Source organism: Sciurus vulgaris, assembly GCF_902686455.1.
Source record: "Sciurus vulgaris genome assembly, chromosome: 15".
NCBI lineage: Eukaryota > Metazoa > Chordata > Mammalia > Rodentia > Sciuridae > Sciurus > Sciurus vulgaris.
Genome location: NC_136476.1, coordinates 17063001 through 17080152, shown reverse-complemented (window position 1 = coordinate 17080152; position 17152 = coordinate 17063001). Strand labels below are relative to the sequence as shown.

Genomic DNA, 17152 nt, shown 5'->3' with positions numbered 1-17152 from the left:
GATTGTGAACCCCAGACGTTTGTGCTGCTTGAGATGCACAGTTTCTAATTCCTGGGAATCCACTTGAAGACCATTGGAGAAAATGAAATTTTAAATTGAATGCAAGTATGGAAATGATTCAGTACCAAACTGATGCATTCACCACAACCTGAGAATAAGAGAAGGTAATCAAACCATCTGTATTCTATGTATATTTTTCCTCCATAACTGGATTCTAAAGACATTGGTGGTTTGGTCTTCCAACTTCCACCCTGTTTTATTGTGAAACATAGCGCAACATCTCTTTGGGAATATTGAACATCTGAATCAGTCATAGTAAGAAGGTCAAATTTACAGGGTATTCATGAATTTTAATTTCTTCATTGTACTGATCTCCTTTTCATTTGGTGTGAAGGCAAGTTTAAGGTGGCTATATTTTGGCAGAGGGTTTGCTGAATAAAAGGGGGATATAAATCTGAAAAATAAGCAAAATATCCTAATTTACTTTCAGATCTTATTGGAGGAAGGTATCCTGAGTCCTGGAACAATCTTGAACACATGAATCATGGAAATTACTTAAATCCCAGTTCTGAAAGTTACTGTGAGAATCGGAGTCTCACTTTTTTAAACTGTAAAAAGGAATGATAAAACCACTTACCTCATGGGGATTAGTTGAGATTATATGTGCAAAGTGCCTGGCTCCTAGCAGGCATTCTATAAATGTTACTTCCTTTTCCAGCTCTGCTCTATCTTGCCAACTATAAGCCGAGTTTCCAATCGTAAACCAGTGATCAAAATGAAATGTGAGACAAATCATTGACTTTTGTTTTACCCAAGACATTTAACTTAATGTAAGTAAAGAAAAAAACTCAACCATCTGTTGGCAAAATATGTAGTATTTTTTGTCATATTCTCCAACTATTTGTTGACTAACTTAAAAGTTTGAAATGACTTCTCAAGTACTTTGGAGAAATGCATTTTGGTCTCATTTGCCTGCAAAATATGCCAGTAGCCTATTGTGTTTGAATTGCATCAACAAAAGATTTGCTGATCATCTTGTGTTTTCCAAATAGAAAAAAAATAGTGTTTTTTTAATAAGATGAGTACAAATGAATTTTTCCCTCTGACAAAATATTGGAGGTCATGCAATCACTTTCATTGTTAGAAGTCATAGAGAAGAGCTTTTTTGGAAGTAGTTGAGAACAATTGTGACGTGTTCATAACTTGTAGGTATACTGGATTACTATAGTATATTTCTCAGTCAGGACTTTATGAGAAGATTAAGTCCTAATGCTCTATAACATCTATGGCAAGTCACGGATCATCTTTTTCCCAAGAACATAGGATGGTCCAGGTTATAGTCCAACCTTGGAAGAATTGAGAAGATAGCTATTCAAATAATTTTCTGTATTTCATAGTTCAGATAATGAACTGGAGCTGGGCAAGGTGAAAAGGTACCTGAAAGTCCTTCAAACCAGGTGAGTGACATGAATGATGAATATAACATTAGCTATGCTTAGAAACACTAATATCTGTACACAGAAATCTATGGAGAAATGGATTTTAGATCCTTAATTTTCTTGGAGCATCATGGGCTAGAAAACCGCTATGTAATAGCATTTTTCCATTCGTTCTTGTCCCTTAAGAACAACAACAAAATTCTTCACTCACTAATACCTTGGATACTATTAAGGATGGTACTGCATGATTGGAATAATTCTGGCTCAAAGGCCTTTGAATTTATCTTACCTCTGAAACAAAGAGGACCTATGAAGGGGGGGCTGTACAAGGGATTAAATGGAGGTAAAAACCCTTTCATATAAGCCATTGGTAAGGACCCCATCATTGCCAGGAAGAGAATGATTTAGATGCTGTTGAAAAACTGAACATCCTTCATGTGCTAGCCCTAGAGGGCTGCATTTGTGTTCCCTGGATGGATGTAAATCAGTCATTCAGAAGCTGGTCTTATGTACCTACTAGAGTTTTCCTATTTGTTTGCAGGAATATTTTGGTCTTACCCAAGAATATTTATCAAGAAGTCAGAATGTGAGGGCTCTTATTCCTCTGGGTATTAACTTATGATCTTGGGCAGGTCTCTGAGTTCATTCATTTGCTCATTATGATTTCTTTGAGATACATAATCATGTGTCTAAGTAATATCTTCCAGTAAGTGTTCTGAATATATTCATTCAAAGAAACTTTACAGGAAATTATTTTTTTCATCTGTGAAGCAGAAGACTTGATGGCAGTTACTAATAGCTTTGTACCTCTACAATTGAATCTGAACAGCCTATGTTAAAAAAAAAGTGTACTTGCTCTTTTCTAAGTTAGTGCACAACGATGACCTTCTATGGATGTTGGCTATAGAAGCAAAGCTGTTCTCTCATGTCCTGAGGTGTCTTCCATTTTGAGGCACTTTCCTTGATGCAATGACAGTTTGGTCAGCTGAGATTCCTTTTCCCAAATACAATTGAATTGGGCTTAATTAGGTTTTTGTGCCATTAATTGCAGGCTTCTACAATCCCACACCCATTACCTGATGAGTTGTGTATCAACGTGCCACAGGCCAAGCAGAAGGATGGGAAATGTACAGCTTGAGGAGTCTTCTTTTCCCTCTTAATAAGCACCATGATTTTAACTTAAACCAGAAGAAAATGAACATTCATTGACTTTTTTTTTTTTTTTTTTTTTTTTTTTTGCATAGTAGGCACTATGGAACAATCCATTTGATGTTTATTTTGTAGATGGAAATGGGGACTCAGAAGTGAGGTATTTTGGCCAAATTTTCCTTATTAACCCCATATAGATCCTAAGTTCCTCTATAAGCCAGGTGTATTAATGGGGAAGATAGAGAACCCAATCTGATTTTAAATTTATAGAGGACATTATGGTTGGTTTTGCTGTTGGATATTTTTTGTTAGTGATTCAGCTGGGCCATGGAATCCTTCTGACAGCTGATCAAATTATTTGCAGTTGAGTAATCTAGAACTGTATATATAGAGAGGTCAGGAGAGGCATCAGCAGGCAGCAAAATGGGGTTGTGCTTTGGTAAAAAAAAAAACAAAAGTTTTGAGATTGTCTTAGTTAGCATTAGGCATCCATTTCTGCTAGGGAAGAGGGGACATGCTGAGAAGTGAAAAGCACCCTCTATGTCAGAGATAAACATGGGGACTGAGAGAATGAAATGGAAAAAAGAAAGGCTCTGTATGTCTCCACCATCACAAAAGCCTAAGCCAGTGGGACACTGTTATTTCCTATTCAGGCAGAGGAACTGTAAGTTTAGGCATAAAGCAGGTCATACTGAAACTGAGAGTCTGTCTTTCAACTCAGCAGTCCACACAAGGAACCAGCAAACCAAGGGACCCATTTCCAAAGAGCGCCCAGATAATTTAGCTGTGTGACACCCACTAAAATCCACAGGAACATCAATTGCATCTTTCAGTAACACTTAGAAAATGTGCCCTTCAATGTGTATCCTGCAGAGGGTTTTACAGCCCTCATTTTATCCTTTCCACTTGAATAGACTCACCTCCCTTTGGCCTGTCCTGAGGGGAGCCATGAGCCATTTAGCTATTGGCAGTGTTGGAAGAGGCTCTTGAATTCTGAAAGGCGTTACTTTCTATACCAATCCCCAAGCATCCAGTGGGGGTGATTTTTAAGCTGTGTTTAGAAAGTCTCTGAAACTCTTCCTTTAGTTTAGGTTGGATTCAGTCTCTTGCCTCTAAGGGATAAAATGAGGCAGTGGTGATGTGGGACTTCCCAAATCAGGCCATACAAGATTTTCTCTGTCAGCTCTTTGTTAGCTCTCTGTCAGATCACTTACTCTGGAGGAATTTAGTACCATGTTGTAAAGATAATATAGCAGACCTATGAAGTGATCTGCATGGCTAGGGACTCCGACAGCATCCTGTGGATGAGTCATCTCATCTGCATCTCCAGTCGATGCAGTCCAACTGCCATTTTGAATGAGACCCACAGTCAGAACCAACAAGGTAACTCACTCACAAATTCCTCACCTACTGAAACCGTGAGACAATGTATATTGTTTAAGTCATTAAGTTTCAGGGCAATATTTTATACATCAATAGATTACTCAGTGGTGCTTGGCATTGTCCTTCATGCCATCTTTCTGAGGCCTGTTCTTTCCTCAGCTTTCATAACCCTCACCTGTTTTGTTTCTGGGTCTCAGACGTTTCTTTGGCCATATTTCTATGTAGGCTGTATTTCCTATGCTCAGTTACTGAATTTTGGAGATCATTGGGATCCAGCGATAGGTTCTTTTTTCACTCCTCTGTGTTGAACCTATCCACTGAGATGCTTTTAATTGCCCTCTGTATGCAATGCCTTCCAAACCTAAGTGTGTAGCCATTTCTTGCTCCTAAGCTTCTGCCTCATATATTCACTAGCCTGCCAGACATTTTCATGTACATATCTCAAAGGAACTTTCAAAATCAACATGCCCAAATCTGAACTCACATCATTGTCTTCACCAAAACTGTTTTGCCCATGTAAGTGAATATAACTGCCACCTTGGCAGTGAGCCCAGACCTGAATGTGGTCCAGGCTCAGCAAATTCTGGATCTGTCCTGTATAACTAACAGATCTGGGTGCAGTTCCTTAGCTCTGACCTTTTCCTCTCATCCTCCGGCTATATCTTATCTAACCTAGTCATGAAAGTTCAATAAACCTCATGCTGAGGTAATTATCATGAAGTTTTTTGAGATTGTTATATTAAGTCCTATTTGGCTTACCCCAAATAAGTAACAAATGTTGATAACTACATCCAAATTAGCCATCAATTGTGTTATTGGCCTTGATGTTTCTTGACTTGAAACACAAAGATGGCATCACTAGAGCACTTTTCAATTAGACATAAGAACTGTGAATGGTTATAAAACCTAGAGAAATAATTCTATAGGAAAAGAAGAGCAATGAAAGAAAAGACAATAGCCACATGATTATGTGTTAGAAAATGTAGCCAAAGATAATGTCCATTTTCATGTTCAAATGAAATGTACTTTGTTTTGTGATTATATCTGGATTTGTTAATGTGGGATATATCTGGTTAATCTGGTTTTGAGGACATACAAATAATAATGATTTCAGAAACTGTTTAGTCATCTGCCACAATTCTAGTAGCTTTGTAAAGTAAGGAATCTAATGTGTTATATTAAAATTATAATTCATTGGAAGGTCTTTGACTTTATACTTGTGATACTTTCATAATCATGTATCTAGGCAAAATTCTCTAGGAAGAAAGAAAAGAACTCTGGTCATTCAGAATTTATTTGTTGAGTTCTATTTATAAGGATATTTGCCAATGTCTCATGTAACAATAAGAATATAATATCATTGAATTTTAAAAATCTCACTTAACCTACTTTGTTACGAGAGTGGTCTTTGGAGTATTGGATTTAGGTTCCAATCCATGTTTAGATTACTCAGCCATAAGAAAGGTATAATAATACCTTATAATGACTAGTACATGCTATTACAATGGACATTGAATTAGGAGATCAGCAAATTATAATTACTATCATTATAATTATAGAAGCCATATGAAAATATAGCAAATGCTTTTGTAGTTCACTTAGAAATGAAATCTTAGTGTTTAAGTGATATGTTCAAGCAAAGTATTAGATTAGGGTTTAGTAAGAAACAAAAATTTCTGGGACATTTTAAATTACATTGGTGCAAATGACTAAATGTTTGTCCCCAAATTCATTTGCAGAAATTAACCCCCAAATTGATGGTGTTAGGAGGTAGAGCCTCTGGGAGGTATTTAGGTCAGGAGGGTGCAGCCCTCAAATATGGGATTGGTGTCCTTATAAAAAGGTACCCGAGAGATCCTGAGACTCTTCCACCATATAAGGACACAGAATTCATCATAGAGCCTCCAGAACTGTGAGAAATAAATTTCTATTGTTTATTAGGCACCTACTCTATGATATTTTGTGTACCTGCCCAAGCGGGCTAAGAAAGCTTAGGAAACAGACAGTTGTGGGAGAATTAGAATCAGGGATACGACATTAGGAGTGAAGTTAGGGAAGAAGCCTTTGGAGAAGCAAGCATTGAGCTAAATTTTGGTGGAATTGTAGGATTATGGGTTGTAATACAGGAAAGGGACATTAGTGATTACATGGAGAAATCATAGAAGGGCAGTTGACCTCAAGAACTTACTTTACATTTTCCTATATAAGTGATAGGACAAAAAATTATCATCTCGGTATCTTAGTTCATTTTGTGCTACTATAACAGAATGGCATAGATTGGGTAATTTATAATGAATAGAAATCTATTTGGCTCACAGTTCTGGAGGCAGGGGTATCCAAGATCAAATCCAGGAAGCTCATATGCTGAGTCCTGCTTATTGCATCATCCCATGGCAGAAGGACAAGGAGAGGGTGGCAGTATGAACCAGACTCATCCTTTATAATGATCCCACTCTTGAGATATTTGGCTGTTGACAAGGGCAGCACCCTTAGAAGCTAATCACCTCTTCCAGGTCCACTTCACAGCACTGTTGCAGTCGGGATCAAGTTTTCAACACATGGACTTTGGGGGACACGTTCAAACTAAATCAGTGTTTACAGCCATATTCCTCACCAAAGTCAGTTGTTCTGACATATTGAGAAATAATCTGATAAGCAGAATGGAAGATATCAGATGTAAACAGTAAGGCTCAGTTGGTTAAACCATGCATATTTTAATGGGTTTACAGAGAGGTGTACTCCATCCACCTCCTACTTTGAATCGCTATACAAGAAAATATATAGATGCTTGGATTAAAAATGTTCCCACTATAAACTGATTTAGCTTGAACACAAGAGCTATTGTGATAGTTATTATTTTTTCATTTGCTTTTTCTGAAGCCTAAATTTCATCATGCCCAATCCATCTTCATTATATTTATTGAGTATCTACCAAGTTTGAGGCTCTACATTGGATTCTGAGAATCCTGCCCCTAAGAAACTTGAAGTCTAGCTAGGAGATGAGACTCAAAGGAAGGTATATCTAGAAGTTCCAAGGTTGAGTTAATTTTCTTTAAAACATGAAGTGCCTTGATACTACCATTCTGAAGGAATTTATTTCAAGTTCCCTATATTTCCTTGACATTTTGTAATATTCCAACATTATTCAGAATATATACACTTGTCTAGAATGCAACTATTTTCTCAAATGATTACATTTTGATAGAATTCTGAAGTGGTAAAGTAACATTTATTTTCACTGCTACCTGGTTTATGATGCTAAAAAGGTTTATTTTCTGATGTTTATTACATGTGAGTTTGATTACATAAAATGGAATAAAAAGGCTAGAAGGTACTAGATTTACTAGCTGTGAAAATGTTATGATTCAAGGAGTTTACCAGACAACATAGCTAATTTGATGAATTCTAGAGGATTTTTAGCAGTGACCACCTATATTTTACCCAAATACCTCTGGTTCTGGTAACCTTGAACTGCATTACTTATAATGATCACCTTAGAATAGTGAACACCTATAAAAATTTACCTTAAAATCATAAATATGCACCAAGAACAGTACTTCAAATAATTTGGAACTCAAAAAATAGTTATCATATTAGAGCCTAAGAAATCCTATGGCATAGTCCAGTTTGCCAATTTTAGGGGAAGAAAAGTACCATAGTACATCAAATTTCAATAAATTTTAGTAATAGATTTACTGAAAACTAGAATACAGTGGTGTTTTTTCTGTCAGTCTATAACCTGCCATTTTTAATTCTTTTGTTGATAGTATCTCTCTTTAAAAACTCCATTCAGTTGGCAGCTATTAACTGCATATCTTAATGGAATTCAGTTCTGTACATGCATATACTGTGCATTGATCAAATCAGACCTCTCTTTTTCCACCCACTTGTTCCTAATCTATAGTCATCACTATTCTACCTTCAGGTCAACAATTTTTGCTTCCACATATGACAGAGGACATGGGGTACTTTGCTTCCTGTGTCTAGCTTATTTCATTTAACATAATGTCCTCCAGTTTGAGGGATTTTGCTGCAAATGACAGGATTCCATTTTTTATGTCTGAATAGTACTCTAGTGTGTACATATACATTTTCTTTAGTCATCTGCTGATGGGCCCCTGGACTAATTCCATTTGTTAGGTATTGTGAATAGAGCTATAATAAACATGAAAATACAGGTATCTCTTTGGCATGCTGACTTCATTTTCTTTCAACATATACCTAAAAGTGTAATAGCTGGATGATATGGTAGATTTACTTTTAGTTTTGGGAGGAGTTGCCATACCATTCTACAGAGTCTCTGGGTTAATTTACATTTTCATCAACATTCATTTTCTCTGTATCCTTAGTCATTTTCCTTTAAAAAAAAATAGCCATTCCAACTAAGATGAGATGGTATGTCATTGTAGTTTTGATTTGAATTTCTTGATGGTTAATAATATTGAACATTTTTCATATATTTTGGCCATTTGTAAGGTTTTTTGTATTTTTTATATATTCTGGATATTAACCCTCTGTCAGATAATAGTTGGAAAGGATTTTCTCCCATTCTGTAGGTTACTTATTCATTCTCTTGATTGCTTCCTTTGTTGTGCAGAAGATTTTTAGTTTGATATAATCCCATTTGTCACTTTTTGCTTTTGTTTGCTATGTAGAAAATCACTCCCTGTCCCATTGTACCAATGCCTTGAAGTGTTTCTCTCTTTTCTTCTAGTAGTTTCAGAGTTCCGGTCGGACCTTTAGGTTTTGATCCATCTTGAGTTGTTGTTTTGTTTTTGAAGTTTGAGATACAGGAGTCAAGCTCCAGCCTTCTGCTTGTGGATATGCATTTCCCCCAGCACTATTGAAGAACCTGTCCTTCATCCAACGTATGTTTTTGGCAACTCTGTCAATCAGTTGATTATAGACGTGTGAGTTTATTCCTGGGATCTCTTCTTTTCCATTGGTCTATATGTCTGTTTTTATGCCAAATACCATGCTGTTGTTGCTTCTATGGTACTGTGTAGTGTTTTGAAATCAGGAATTGTGATGTCTCTAGTTATGCTCTTTTTGCTCAAGATTACTTTGGCTAGTAGAGATCTTTTGAGGAATTTTTTTTTCTAGTTCTGTGAAGAATGCCACTAGTGTTTTGATGGGGATTACATTGAATTTAGATTGCTTTGGGGCAGCCTGGACAATTTTACGATGTTAGCTCTTCCAATCTTGAACAGGGGTGGTCTTTCCATTTTATGTGTGTCAATTTATTTCACCAGAGTTTTGTAACTTTCATTATAGAATATTTCACTTCCATGGTTAAGATTATTCATAGGGCTATTGTGAATGGGATTTCTGTCTTAGTAGCTTTTCTATACACCAATAATTAATTTACTGATTTTTCTAGATGTAGAATCATATCATCTCCAAATAGGGGTAGTTTGATTTCTTTCCTTCCTATTTTTATGCCTTTTCTTTGTCTTGCCTTATTGTTCTGGCTAAAACTTCTCGCACTATATTGAATAAGAGTGGCAAAGGTAGGCACCTTTGCTTTGTTCTTAACTTTAGAGAGAATACTTTCAGTTTTTCCCATTTACTGTGATGTTGGTTTTGGGTTTATCATATACAACCTTTATTGAGGAACTATCTTTCTAGTTTTTCAAGGACTTTATCATGATGGATTATACATGTTATCATAAAATCAAAAAAGTGTTTTATCAAATGCTTTTTCTGCATCTGTTATTGTGATCATGTGATTTTTTAATCCTTTATTCTGTTGATGTGATATGTTTATTGATTCGTATATGTCAAACTATCCTTATATCCCTGGAATGAAGCCAACTTGATTTTGGCGAATGATTTTTTTGATGTGCTGTTGGATAGATTTGTTAGTATTTTGTTGATCATTTTTACATCTGTGTTCATCAGGAATATTGGTCTACAATTTTCTTGTGTCCTTGTCTGTTTTTGTTTACAGGTTAATGTTGGCTTCATAAAATAAGTTTGAAAGGGTTCCATCCTTTTTAATTAAGAACTTCTGGCATTAGTTCTTTAAAAATTCGGTAAAATCCAGAACTCTTTGAATCATGGTCTACTTTAAGGAAAAAGAAACTGAACTCAATATAAGTGTGACACCCTTGGCCATCTGCATGGTCCTTGCCCTGTGTATGCCTTGTCCAGTCACCAGCCACTCTGTACCTCTGGACTGTCCTGATGCAGAATACCCTTAACTGTCCATGCCCCACCTGATAGAGACAAGGCCTTTGGGTTACATCCACCAACTTTGCCCTCTTTCAGTAAGGAGTTGCCGTCACCCATTTTTCTATAGAATGGAATGTAGAAATTGACAGTGGGGAAATGTAACAGTAGTCCACTTGATGTTTTGAATAGAGGCCTTGCTGCTCTGCCACTGCGACTTATTTTTAAAAGGACATGTTTCTTTCTCTTCCTCTCTCCCTGCTCCATATTCTCTCCCCCTCCCTAATCTCAGGGGAAACAGGATTACCTTTCTTCCCCATCCTAGGCAGAGTCATCTGTCCCTGAGTACACACCCACCACAGGAATGAACTAATTCAGACTTTGGGGATGGCACCAGAAGATCTCAGAAATGACTGCCTCCCAAATTAACAAGTGAATGACAGCTCCAGACAGAGAACACATAGAATGTAGCCTTTGAGTCAGCTCTTTAAAAGCCATCTATTCCTTTTGATGGACAGAACCACAACCTCTGAGATGGGAGTCCCCTGTGCTTCTTCTTTGCTAGCAAAGCAATAAACCTTTTTTTTTTTTTTTTTTCCTTTTTAAAAGGAAAAAAAAAAAAAATGTTTGGTAAAATCCAACAGTGAAGCCATCTGGTCTGGACTTTACTTCGGAAGACTTTATATTCCTGCTTGAATCTCATTACTTGTTATTAGTTTATTCCATTTTTTTTTTTTTTTTGTCTTCATGGTTCAATTTTGGTTATGACCCTTTGTATTTCTGATGTATCAGTTATAATGTTTCTCTCCACTTTCAACTTTAGTTTTACTTGGGTCTTCTCTCTCTTACGGTGTTTTTTTTTTTTTTTTTTTTTTTTTTTTTTTTTTTTTTTTGTGTGTGTGTGTGTGTGTGTATTTTACTTATCCCTGCTCTGTCATATTTTTGGGTTTGGTGTGTTTTTGCTTTTCTAAATGCTTGAGATGCACTGTTAGGTTATTTGAAATCTTTGTTTCTTTGAAGTGGTACTTATTGCTATAAATTTTCTTCTTGGCACTATATTTGCTGCATGGCATAATTTTCTGTAGTCTGTGCTTCTGTTTTCGACTTTGAAATTTCCCTATTTCTATAGTGACTTTTTGATGTTCAAAAGTAAAAAGATCTGTCTTCAAGTACAGATATTTCTTCTTCTGCTTCATTTAGTCTGTTGTTCAGTCTTTCAGCTGTGTGTATACACACATACATACTTACTGAGTTTTTCATTTCCAATATTTGGTGGTTCTTCTAAATCTCTGCTCAATTTCTCATTCATATCCTGCATTTTCTTCTTCTTAATTTGATTGAACTATTTACCTGTAGTCTTTTAGATCTCACTGAGCTTTTAAAATACTCATTCTTTTAAATTCTTTATCAGTCTTCTTAAATATAGCAACTTTTCTGAGATCTTTCGAATCAAGTATCTATCATTTTGATGAGGCATCCATCTTAGTAATAAGTTTTCTCCTGAAGATGTGTCTTTGGGGTGTCTGTCAGTTTGTTATGCAATGCTGACCTTATTTCCTGTAGTGCAGTCTCTCTCTAGCCTCTTTGGCTGTGATTAATGACTTTGGTATTACATACTGTGATGAAGTAAGAGAGACCCCTTGTTTCTGTTGGTCACATAAGAATGGAACACACTTGCAGGCATGGTGCAGCCAGCGTGTGGTGCTGGGACTGCTCCTACAGTAGGAGTGTTGGTCCCTATCTGGTGATGGGGATTTCCTCACACACAGCTGATGCTAGCTCAGCTGCTGGCAAGGGGCTCTGGCACTGGTAGCACCAGCAGTCGTGAGGGACCTGAGTCACTTCCATGACATGGGGAGAGACAGTGGTATGAACTGCAACATTAGTGTTCATACCCAGTCCAGATGGCAGCGTGTGATCAAACAAGGTGTGGTGGCAGTGAAACTGTGGTGTGCCTCTCAGCTGGTGGCAGTGCGTGTGTGGGGATGGTGCCAAAGTTTCTCTTGACCCTTCTTGGCTGTTGGCACCCAGTAGTAGCTGTGGAATCATGGTGTTTTCCCCAGTCCTGTCAAGGACAGACAGCTGGGTCTGGTGCAGGGGCAGCAGGAACTATGAAGGCAACGAGTCCACACACAGTTATATGCTCTTGGTCTCAGGGAAAGTGACCCAAGCTTCTGGTTCTCAATGCCGTCACTCTCCATTCCCTTCTGCGTCACAACACCCATCTCCATACAGCACCTACTAGGCTTAGGTCAGTCACTTTGCCAGGATAACTTGAATTTTAAAGACAACTACCTATCAGCTGATGAGGTGGAACACCTGGCAGCAGTTTGACCTCTAGCACATCTCAGGCTCAGGCAACAGCTTGCTTCTCAACACAGTTCGTGGCTAGAGCACCTTGGGTATTCAGTGGGAGATGATGTGAGATCTTTATCCAAAGCAATGCTACTGATCAGATTTCAGGTTACTTACCTAAGTGGATTGCAAGCCTGTGAGGATTGCCAATAGCATTACTGATAGTTTTTTGGGTCTCTTGCCCTTATCTCTGCAAAGTGGAGATTCCCCCTTGCTTGGCTATGGAGAGGAGATAACAGATAATAGGGCATTTTATTTCTCTTATTCCAGGTTTCAATCTCACAAGGTTCCAGTCTCTCTGATTTCCAGGGTTCTCCCATGTAATTCGCCTCATAACGTATATACTTGTTTGGTTCTTTGTGGAATAGCAGGTGAATGCTGGACACCTATTCAGCCCTGTCATTTCCTCTTCACTTTGGTCTCTGTCAGCTCACCTATTTCTTCATGAGCAATGGATTGCTTTTAGTAGTGCCCTGGGAGCAGGGAGGATGAATGCATACATTTTATTGAATATTTGAGTTTTTGCCCTTGGTTCTAGGATTAAGACCATTTTTCATTAGCACACTTAAACATCTCTAACCCCATTGGTATGTATTAGTTTCTGCTATCATTCAATGACAATTTAAAAAGGACCATGAGAAGGAGGTGAAATGGGAGAAAAAGTATCAAGAAGGATTCTTTCAATGTGCAAGGCAAGTGCATGTGATAGAAGTACTATCTTACCCTAATAACCATTTGAGATTTATAAGATCAACAAACACAAAAATGCTTAGGCAACTAGGGTTATCACTGTTATTGTGTCCCCGGTACAGAAATAAGAGTTCTAAATGAGCCCCTACTCACTGAAAAATTCTTTAAACTTACAATAGAGATCCCGAAGCTATGAATACATGCCATTAAAATGCAGTAGTAAATGTGTTTGGTGTTGAGGTCATTTTAGCATGTTTGAATTTTTCAGGAAATTTATTTGTTTTGGTTCATAAGTTGGCATTCACTTAAAAGCCAACTTGAAATCTAAGGTCAGTATTAGCCCAACTATATTCCATGAAGTACTAATTCCAGATACTCTGAAAAAATCAATAACACTTCTCTAATCAGTTTTGTCTACATAATACTTAGATATGTATACCATAAAACAGTATTGTCTTCTGGATAAATTAGCATTTTTATACTTACTAAATGTACACATCGGTGTTAACAAATTGTCATTTAAAGGTCCTGAGGGAGTTAAAGAATTTAATTACTGCTTGCGTTTTGACATTTAAAGAATTCTATATATTGTGTTGAGTTGAAATGTTTCATCAAAAAAAACGAAACCAAAAAACTGTAAGAATAGTTGCTTCTTAGTCTCTCTCATTTTTTTCCTTTTGGGAACAGACAGACTTCAACATATGTGGATAAAACTTAGCATATTTTAAATACTCTTTGGCAGGTCTTAATTGGAAAGGAATGACTATATTGATTTCATAGAGAACAATGATAAATTGCTACAATTATTGGAGGAAAAATGAGCACATAAAGTATGGTGATCTGTTTAAGTGTTATAGAGGAAAAAATTCTCATGGTTGATGGGAGAGAAAAATACTATAAGGGAGACTGTTAATATTACTGTTTTAAAAAAATGAGTTCCCTAGAAGGATCAGAACTAAGATGATAACTCATAAAAAATAGGACCAAATGCTCTGGGTTTCTGGACAAAATTGTTGATCAATTGGTCAATATGTGGCCTTGGACTTCAGAACTGGAAATAGAGGCTAGGAATGTTGAAATTGGGCAAGGGGGTTTGAACTTGATGCAAAATAAAGAATTTAGTTGTACCCACACTTTAACCAAGCATTTAGCACAAAAGAAAAAAGGCTGACCAAGGAAGACACAGACTCCAATGGGAAAACTATCTCTGCAGCAATCTTGAGCTGGGCAAGAGGCACTCAAATAATAGATGTTGGAGCCCTGGGGTGAGAAGAGGCCCTATTTCACGTGTCAGTGAGTTCATGTTGCCAAGTGTTACATGCTATAAGGTAGTTTTAATATAACCATACGACATGTGCTTGCAGAGTTTGATAGAAAAGAAAGACTAGTACTTTGTTCAAGCAGAGATGGGGTGATTGATATTACTTTTCTTGATTAGAATAAATGACACAGGGTTTACACAGATTTTTTGGAAAATAATAGTCACCCAATAAACTATATCAAAGAGTGTTAACACATTATGAATATTAACTTTACATGACTTCTCCCAGAGGAGCTAGCACAAGAGTAAAGGAGCAGCCCCCAGTACTTACATCTCTTCCAATCAGGTCCTCTTGGTTTTCCACAATTCCCCATGGGGCGATGCCTATGGTACATATCTTCCCTCGAGATTTAGATGCGTGGTCCTTCAAAGCATCCCCGACGTGCCGAATGACACCTGGGGGCGGAGAAGGAAGTATTAATCTTGCTTTATAAAGCAATGACCCTTATATCATTTTGAAGGAAATTGTGACAACTTTCTCCCAAGGTGAAATGCATCAAAAGTACAATTTTGACACATTTCTATACAAATTACACATCTTTAGGCAAGAACATAAAATTATATGCCGGATATAATTGCCAGTCTTGATACAAATTCTAGTAATGCTTTTCTTATTTGTATTTATATGAAAGCATGTATATAAGAATAAATACAATTATTTTAGTTAGTTTTTTCTTGTAAGCCTAACAGTTTGTTCAGGTGACTTAGAATCAACACCTTAAGTATGTCCTGGAAAAATGTGCCATATATAATGTGATACTAAATCTAAACTACAGGTGTGTTTGAGTCAGGATCATTTGAATACTTACTTAGCTCACATTTTATTAGTCTTAATTTCATCTTTCTATTTACAATACATATGTGGCAAACCTATCGATGTTGGCTTACTCCATAGAAAATTTGTTAAAAATAAATACAACTTTAATCTTCATCATTCTAATTGTTTTCCTCTTCTGTCCCCAACAGAAATTCAGTTTAAAATGGTAGGGAACCTACCTCTCACCTTTTCATAAACCATTTAAAGAAGAATCAATTTCTAATCTTTTAACTTCCCTCTTGAACAATCATTTTTATGATATATTTTGTTTTCACTTATCAAAATTCTGCCTATTCCTCAAAAACATCATACCTCATGCCATTTCCTATATAAATGTTGGATTTGATTTTGAGAGCTGGATTCCATTTACACATTGCAGTCTGCACAACTTGAGCAGCTCTATGCCACCTGATCTGTTCTGCAATGATTCATAATTATATGTAAGAATGACTCTGCCAACAGTAAAACTCCTTGAGGACAAGGGCTCAGAAATTGTGTACCAAACACATAAACATACCAGGCACTTTAATCATGGGAGAGAAATTCCTTTTAAAAATCAAGTAACAATGTAGCATAAAGGGCCACTAACCCATGTTGTATTATGCTAGTATGGAGAAGCATATTATTCTCATTTGGTAGTTTAAGAATTTTCTAAGTGAGACAGCTGTTAAAAACACATTAAAAATGAAAATCTGAATATTAATGGTTATATGCAAAACTTAGGGTCAACCTTGAACAAGAACTTTAGCTTCATGGTGTACCCCACTGTCTGCCATAATCCTCTCATTACCTCTTACCTCACTTCAGTACCTGTTCTCTAACTGTCACTTTGGGTATTAGACTGAATGGCAAATCCAGAAGGAAGTAGAAATGAACTCTGGGTTATAGCCTTGCATTTTTTTTTTTAACCTTTTGGTACTGGAGATTGAACCCAAGGGTGTTTCACCACTAAGCTACATCTACAGTCCTTTTTGAGACAGGATCTTGCCAAGTTGCAGAGTCAGGTCTCAAACGTGTGATTCTCCTGTCTCAGTTGCTGGGATTATAGGCATGTGTCAGTTTACAGTATTTAGGTTGTACATTCTTTTGCTATTGAAAGTCTTTTATAAAAGAAGAAAAATAATGTTCCAACGTCTTAGAAGTAGATTGGTAGGAGTTTCTTTTGAAATTTTAGAAACTTTTGGGTTGGTCAGTGCATGTCAGGAAAGCCAATGACTGGAGAATCACAGATGGATAATGGCTGCTTAGCAGGGAGCAAAACATGGGGCCTAAAACCTGAACAGCCACTGAAAGAATATTTCTCTACATATATTTGATTACTAGAGTGTTAACAGTAAAGAGCTGACTGAGCAGGTCAATCTAAGATCATGTCAGCTTCCAGACTGAGTCAGGATTTCACACAACAATATGAAGCATAGACAGCATGCAATTCATTGCTGAAATGTGCTTGTGCAGCTGTGTCTGATTCCCAAATTCTAAGTACTTAGAATTTGCAGTGCAGTTCTTAAACATCGTCCAAACCACAAACAAAAAAATTTGAGAAAACAAGGTATTTAAAAGTAATTGGTCCAAAGTTATGTTCAGAATGTCCCACTAACAACAAATGCATCTGTGTATAGACTTTGAACCTTGTAATGAGTTTGCACTAACTTATTACAACCTACTTGTGAATTGCTAATTGGCACTTCTGACTCAGGCTGGGGAAATGGCAATAAAGTTTACATGTATTCAATTCATTGCACATTGATAATCACATAACTGTAAATGTGGAAGTAAGAATCGGAAAGTATGCCTGTATCACAATAGAGAAACTCACTAGGTAGTAGG

The 17152-nt window shown here is 36.8% G+C and overlaps 1 protein-coding gene across 19 annotated transcripts in view; it reads right to left on the bottom strand.

The window, feature by feature from the left end:
- TRPM3 (transient receptor potential cation channel subfamily M member 3) overlaps nucleotides 1–17152 on the bottom strand; it is a gene marked incomplete at its 3' end in the record, with an annotated part of 506455 nt that overhangs the window by 241201 nt on the left and 248102 nt on the right. For all 19 annotated transcript variants that reach the window (XM_079111999.1, XM_079112011.1, XM_079112015.1 and 16 more), the window contains exon 5: nucleotides 14780–14904. In XM_079111999.1, the coding sequence (XP_078968125.1) occupies nucleotides 14780–14904 (125 nt within the window). The remainder of the gene's footprint in view (nucleotides 1–14779; nucleotides 14905–17152) is intronic.